This window comes from Trematomus bernacchii, unplaced genomic scaffold, assembly GCF_902827165.1.
Source record: "Trematomus bernacchii unplaced genomic scaffold, fTreBer1.1, whole genome shotgun sequence".
In the NCBI taxonomy this organism is placed as follows: domain Eukaryota; kingdom Metazoa; phylum Chordata; class Actinopteri; order Perciformes; family Nototheniidae; genus Trematomus; species Trematomus bernacchii.
This window is the reverse complement of record NW_022987390.1, coordinates 15,001-23,722: the sequence shown is the minus strand read 5'-3', so window position 1 is coordinate 23,722 and position 8,722 is coordinate 15,001. Positions and strand designations below refer to the sequence as shown.

The 8,722-nt window shown below is 30.3% G+C and overlaps 1 protein-coding gene across 1 annotated transcript in view; it reads left to right on the top strand.

Moving 5' to 3' along the window:
• Positions 1-273: 273 nt before the first annotated feature.
• prkn (parkin RBR E3 ubiquitin protein ligase) overlaps positions 274-8,722 on the top strand; it is a gene marked incomplete at its 3' end in the record, with an annotated part of 22,777 nt that continues 14,328 nt past the window's right edge. Inside the window, 1 exon segment of the mRNA XM_034134729.1 lies at positions 274-370. Within this exon segment, the coding sequence (XP_033990620.1) occupies positions 364-370 (7 nt within the window).

Sequence of the window (8,722 nt, the reverse complement as noted above, 5' to 3'; positions counted from 1 at the left end):
ATCTCCTCCATCAGGACGCGATACCTCCCGGTAACTCCCGGGAATACTGCGGGGATCTCCCGGTAACTCCCGGGAATACTGCGGGTACCTCCCGGTAACTCCCGGGAATACTGCAGAGATCTCCCGGTTATACTACGGTTAAGTCCAGGTTGAAGCTCACAGAGACACACAAAGAAAAAATGAAAACAAGTTTATTAAAATTCATAAATACAGTCCAGGTCCGGTGCTGCTCGCGACGTCATTTCCGTTCTGTAGTTCTTTGTGTTAACGGCAGCAGTGGTGTAGCGGGACTACAGTACCCAGAGTGCACCACGGCACAGGGCAGCATGTAAACAGGAAGTAAACTGAAGGACGAAGAGACCAATGATAGGTGAGAAGTTAATACTTTGTAATATATATACTTTAATACTGAGTCTATCCTTTACTATACTCCAGGGCTGCCAACATTTGAGTTCAGCTTGGAGTGAGATTTATTTTTTGGTGAACCGAAAAAATAAACGTTCATGTACACAGTGTTACAAATGTATTGAACATGTACAAACAGTCGGCACTACAATACAGTCTATGGTACAAACTAGGGTTTCCCATGAATGTACCGGGCGCTCCAGTGGAATACGCACATACACAGTGTACCCGCGACTCTTACAATGAAGGCTCGATCATCAGCTCACAGCATATAACATAGCATATAGGTGTAAGCAGAGGTGAAGTGATATTTTATAAAAAAGATTTTTTTGAAAATATTGAAGTTAAATGCATCAATGTGGTGCATTTTGAGAGCAACATGGAGAGATCTATGGATACCTCTCTCAACACCCATATGAAACAGAACTCTAAACAGATTTTCTTTTTCTTTGTGGATATTTTACAAATCACTCACTCAAACTCTATTCTTGTTTTACTGTCATATAGTATTTCATAACTATTTAGTATTTCATTTTTGTCGCGGCGCAGCTGTAACGTAAGGTCGGGCAGGCAGGAAGTGGAACGGTCAGAGCATATATAGCATATATATATATATATATATATATATATATATATACACACACACAAACTAATTTTGCAGACCCTATCCCTCCGTAGTCTTTCAAGTAGGAGGAGAAATGCCAGCGTTCTCCTCCGGTTTACAGGCACTGTGTAAATTATATATATAGAATAATTATGATGATGAATGCATTTTGTTACCACTAAAATACAGCAACACATCTTTGATTCATGTAGTTTATAACTGGAATATTACAGTTATTATTAACTTTGTCTGTACAAAGTAGCCTGTCCAGGAAATATGCCCAAATCAACAAAAACTGCGAGCCGGCAGGCAAGACGCTCCGCTTCTGAAATGCTTCTGAAACGCGCCTGGTAGGGTATGACGCCGGAGGAGGCCGGACCAAAACCGCAACGCGGCGCAGACGGACCCGGTGGAATCTAGGGGTTACCTCACTGAGCTGTAGTTCTCTCTCTCAGTCTGAGGAGAGAGCTCTCCCTCTCCTTGTTGTACAAACAGCTTCTAATATCCGTTAGCGCAGCTAGCTAACCAGATGCTAACAACAACAATGCAAATAGTGAGTTTGGTAGAAATATACTGTATAATAGTAAAGTTATTTAAGATGATGCCATATTTATTGAAGATTTTACATTATAAATATTCCCCAAAATTATTCAAAAGCATATTTTTCAAAACTCTACACCAGATACAACAGATACAATAGATACAACAGATACAATAGATACAAGAGATACACCAGATACAATAGATACAAGAGATACAATAGATACAATAGATACAATAGATACACCAGATACAATAGATACACCAGATACAATAGATACACCAGATACAATAGATACAATAGATACAATAGATACAATAGATACAATAGATACACCAGATACAATAGATACAATAGATACAATAGATACAATAGATACACCAGATACAATAGATACAATAGATACAATAGATACAATAGATACACCAGATACAATAGATTCAATAGATACAATAGATACAACAGATACAATAGATACAATAGATACAATAGATTCAACAGATACAATAGATTCAATAGATACACCAGATACAATAGATACAATAGATACACCAGATACAATAGATACAATAGATACACCAGATACAATAGATACAATAGATACACCAGATACAATAGATGCAATAGATACAATAGATACACCAGATACAATAGATACACCAGATACAATAGATACAATAGATACAATAGATACAATAGATACACCAGATACAATAGATACAATAGATACAATAGATACAATAGATACAATAGATACACCAGATACAATAGATACAATAGATACACCAGATACAATAGATACACCAGATACACCAGATACAATAGATACAATAGATACAATAGATACAATAGATACACCAGATACAATAGATACAATAGATACAATAGATACAATAGATTCAACAGATACAATAGATTCAATAGATACACCAGATACACCAGATACAATAGATACAATAGATACAATAGATACAATAGATACACCAGATACAATAGATACAATAGATACAATAGATACAATAGATACAATAGATACAATAGATACACCAGATACAATAGATACAATAGATACAATAGATACAATAGATACAATAGATACACCAGATACACCAGATACAATAGATACAATAGATACAATAGATACACCAGATACAATAGATACAATAGATACAATAGATACAATAGATACAATAGATACAATAGATACAATAGATACAATAGATACACCAGATACACCAGATACAATAGATACAATAGATACAATAGATACAATAGATACACCAGATACAATAGATACAATAGATACAATAGATACAATAGATACACTAGATACAATAGATACAATAGATACAATAGATACACCAGATACACCAGATACAATAGATACAATAGATACAACAGATACAATAGATACAATAGATACAATAGATACAATAGATTCAATAGATACAATAGATACAACAGATACAATAGATACAATAGATACAATAGATACAATAGATACACCAGATACAATAGATACAATAGATACACCAGATACAACAGATACAATAGATACAATAGATACAATAGATACAATAGATACACCAGATACAATAGATACAATAGATACAATAGATACAATAGATACAATAGATACACCAGATACACCAGATACAATAGATACAATAGATACAATAGATACACCAGATACAATAGATACACTAGATACAATAGATACAATAGATTCAATAGATACAATAGATACAATAGATACAATAGATACAATAGATTCAATAGATACAATAGATACAATAGATACAATAGATACAATAGATACACCAGATACAACAGATACAATAGATACAATAGATACAATAGATACAATAGATACACCAGATACAACAGATACAATAGATACAATAGATACACCAGATACAACAGATACAATAGATACAATAGATACAATAGATACAATAGATACACCAGATACAATAGATACAATAGATACAACAGATACAACAGATACAATAGATACAATAGATACAATAGATACACCAGATACAATAGATACAATAGATACAATAGATACAATAGATACACCAGATACAACAGATACAATAGATACAATAGATACAATAGATACACCAGATACAATAGATACAATAGATACACCAGATACAATAGATACAATAGATACAATAGATACAATAGATACAATAGATACACCAGATACAATAGATACAATAGATACAATAGATACAATAGATACAATAGATACAATAGATACAACAGATACAATAGATACACCAGATACACCAGATACACCAGATACAATAGATACAATAGATACAATAGATACAATAGATACACCAGATACACCAGATACAATAGATACAACAGATACAATAGATACAATAGATACAATAGATACAATAGATACAATAGATACAATAGATTCAATAGATACAATAGATACAACAGATACAATAGATACAATAGATACAATAGATACAATAGATACACCAGATGCACCAGATACACCAGATACAATAGATTCAATAGATACAATAGATACAACAGATACAATAGATACAATAGATACAATAGATACAATAGATACAATAGATACAACAGATACAATAGATACACCAGATACACCAGATACAATAGATACACCAGATACAATAGATACAATAGATACACCAGATACAATAGATACAATAGATACACCAGATGCACCAGATACACCAGATACAATAGATTCAATAGATACAATAGATACAACAGATACAATAGATACAATAGATACAATAGATACAATAGATACAATAGATACAATAGATACAATAGATACACCAGATACAATAGATACAATAGATACAATAGATACAATAGATACAATAGATTCAATAGATACAATAGATACAATAGATACAATAGATACAATAGATACACCAGATACAATAGATACAATAGATACAATAGATACAATAGATACACCAGATACAATAGATACAATAGATACAATAGATACAATAGATACAATAGATTCAATAGATACAATAGATACAATAGATACAATAGATTCAATAGATACAATAGATACAATAGATACAATAGATACAATAGATACACCAGATACACCAGATACAATAGATACAACAGATACAATAGATACAATAGATACACCAGATACACCAGATACAATAGATACAATAGATACAATAGATACAATAGATACACCAGATACAATAGATACAATAGATACAATAGATACACCAGATACAATAGATACACCAGATCCAATAGATTCAATAGATACAATAGATACAATAGATACAATAGATACAATAGATACACCAGATACAATAGATACAATAGATACAATAGATACAATAGATACAATAGATACACCAGATACAATAGATACAATAGATACAATAGATACAATAGATTCAATAGATACAATAGATACAATAGATACAATAGATACAATAGATACAATAGATACAATAGATACACCAGATCCAATAGATTCAATAGATACAATAGATACAATAGATACAATAGATACAATAGATACAATAGATACACCAGATACAATAGATACAATAGATACAATAGATACACCAGATACAATAGATACAATAGATACACCAGATACAATAGATACAATAGATACAATAGATACAATAGATTCAATAGATACAATAGATACAATAGATACAATAGATACAATAGATACAATAGATACAATAGATACACCAGATACAATAGATACAACAGATACAATAGATACAATAGATACACCAGATACAATAGATACAATAGATACAATAGATACAATAGATACAATAGATACACCAGATACAACAGATACAATAGATACACCAGATACAATAGATACAATAGATACAATAGATACAATAGATACACCAGATACAACAGATACAATAGATACAATAGATACAATAGATACACCAGATACAATAGATACAATAGATACAATAGATACAATAGATACAATAGATACAATAGATACACCAGATACAATAGATACAATAGATACAATAGATATAATAGATACAATAGATACAATAGATACAATAGATACAATAGATACAATAGATACACCAGATACAACAGATACAATAGATACACCAGATACAATAGATACAATAGATACAATAGATACACCAGATACAACAGATACAATAGATACAATAGATACAATAGATACACCAGATACACCAGATACACCAGATACAATAGATACAATAGATACACCAGATACAACAGATACAATAGATACAATAGATACAATAGATACACCAGATACACCAGATACACCAGATACACCAGATACAACAGATACAATAGATACAATAGATACAATAGATACACCAGATACAATAGATACAATAGATACAATAGATACAATAGATACAATAGATACACCAGATACACCAGATACAACAGATACACCAGATACACCAGATACAATAGATACAATAGATACAATAGATACAATAGATACACCAGATACACCAGATACAACAGATACAATAGATACAATAGATACACCAGATACACCAGATACAATAGATACAATAGATACAATAGATACAATAGATACAATAGATACACCAGATACAACAGATACAATAGATACACCAGATACAATAGATACAATAGATACAATAGATATAATAGATACAATAGATACAATAGATACACCAGATACAATAGATACAATAGATACAATAGATACAATAGATACACCAGATACAATAGATACAATAGATACACCAGATACAATAGATACAATAGATACAATAGATACAATAGATACACCAGATACAATAGATACAATAGATACACCAGATACAATAGATACAATAGATACAATAGATACACCAGATACAACAGATACAATAGATACAATAGATACACCAGATACAATAGATACAATAGATACACCAGATACAATAGATACAATAGATACAATAGATACAATAGATACAATAGATACACCAGATACAATAGATACAATAGATACACCAGATACAATAGATACAATAGATACAATAGATACAATAGATACAATAGATACACCAGATACAATAGATACAATAGATACACCAGATACAATAGATACAATAGATACAATAGATACAACAGATACAATAGATACAATAGATACAATAGATACACCAGATACAATAGATACAATAGATACACCAGATACAATAGATACAATAGATACAACAGATACAATAGATACAATAGATACACCAGATACACCAGATACAATAGATACAATAGATACAATAGATACAATAGATACAATAGATACAATAGATACACCAGATACAATAGATACAATAGATACACCAGATACAATAGATACAATAGATACAACAGATACAATAGATACAATAGATACAATAGATACACCAGATCAATGATACAATAGATACAATAGATACAATAGATTACAATAGATACAATAGATACACCAGATACATAGATACAATAGATACACCAGATACACCAGATACAATAGATACACTAGATACACCAGATACAATAGATACAATAGATACAATAGATACAATAGATACAATAGATACAATAGATACACCAGATACAATAGATACACCAGATACAATAGATACAATAGATACACCAGATACAATAGATACAATAGATACACTAGATACACTAGATACAACAGATACAATAGATTACAATAGATACACCAGATACAATAGATACAATAGATACAATAGATACAATAGATACAATAGATACAATAGATACAATAGATACAATAGATACACCAGATACAATAGATACAATAGATACACCAGATACAATAGATACAATAGATACACCAGATACAATAGATACAACAGATACAATAGATACAATAGATACACCAGATACACCAGATACACTAGATACAATAGATACAATAGATACAATAGATACAATAGATACAATAGATACACCAGATACAATAGATACACCAGATACAATAGATACAATAGATACAATAGATACACCAGATACAATAGATACAATAGATACACCAGATACAATAGATACAACAGATACAATAGATACAATAGATACACCAGATACACTAGATACAATAGATACAATAGATACAATAGATACACCAGATACAATAGATACACCAGATACAATAGATACAATAGATACAATAGATACACCAGATACAATAGATACAACAGATACAATAGATACAATAGATACAATAGATACAATAGATACAATAGATACAACAGATACAATAGATACAATAGATACACCAGATACAATAGATACAATAGATACAATAGATACACCAGATACAATAGATACAATAGATACAATAGATACACCAGATACAATAGATACAACAGATACAATAGATACAATAGATACACCAGATACAATAGATACAATAGATACAATAGATACAATAGATACAATAGATACACCAGATACAATAGATACAACAGATACAATAGATACAATAGATACACCAGATACAATAGATACAATAGATACAATAGATACAATAGATACACCAGATACAATAGATACAATAGATACAATAGATACAATAGATACAATAGATACACCAGATACAATAGATACAATAGATACAATAGATACACCAGATACACCAGATACAATAGATACAATAGATACAATAGATACAATAGATACAATAGATACACCAGATACAATAGATACACCAGATACAATAGATACAATAGATACAATAGATACACCAGATACAATAGATACAATAGATACACCAGATACAATAGATACAACAGATACAATAGATACAATAGATACACCAGATACAATAGATACATTATAGATCAATAGATACAATAGATACACGTAGATACACCAGATACAAAGATACAATAGATACACCAGATACAATAGATACAATAGATACAATAGATACAATAGATACAATAGATACACCAGATACACCAGATACAATAGATACAATAGATACAATAGATACAACAGATACAATAGATACAATAGATACAATAGATACAATAGATACAATAGATACACCAGATACACTAGATACAATAGATACAATAGATATAATAGATACAATAGATACAATAGATACAATAGATACAATAGAT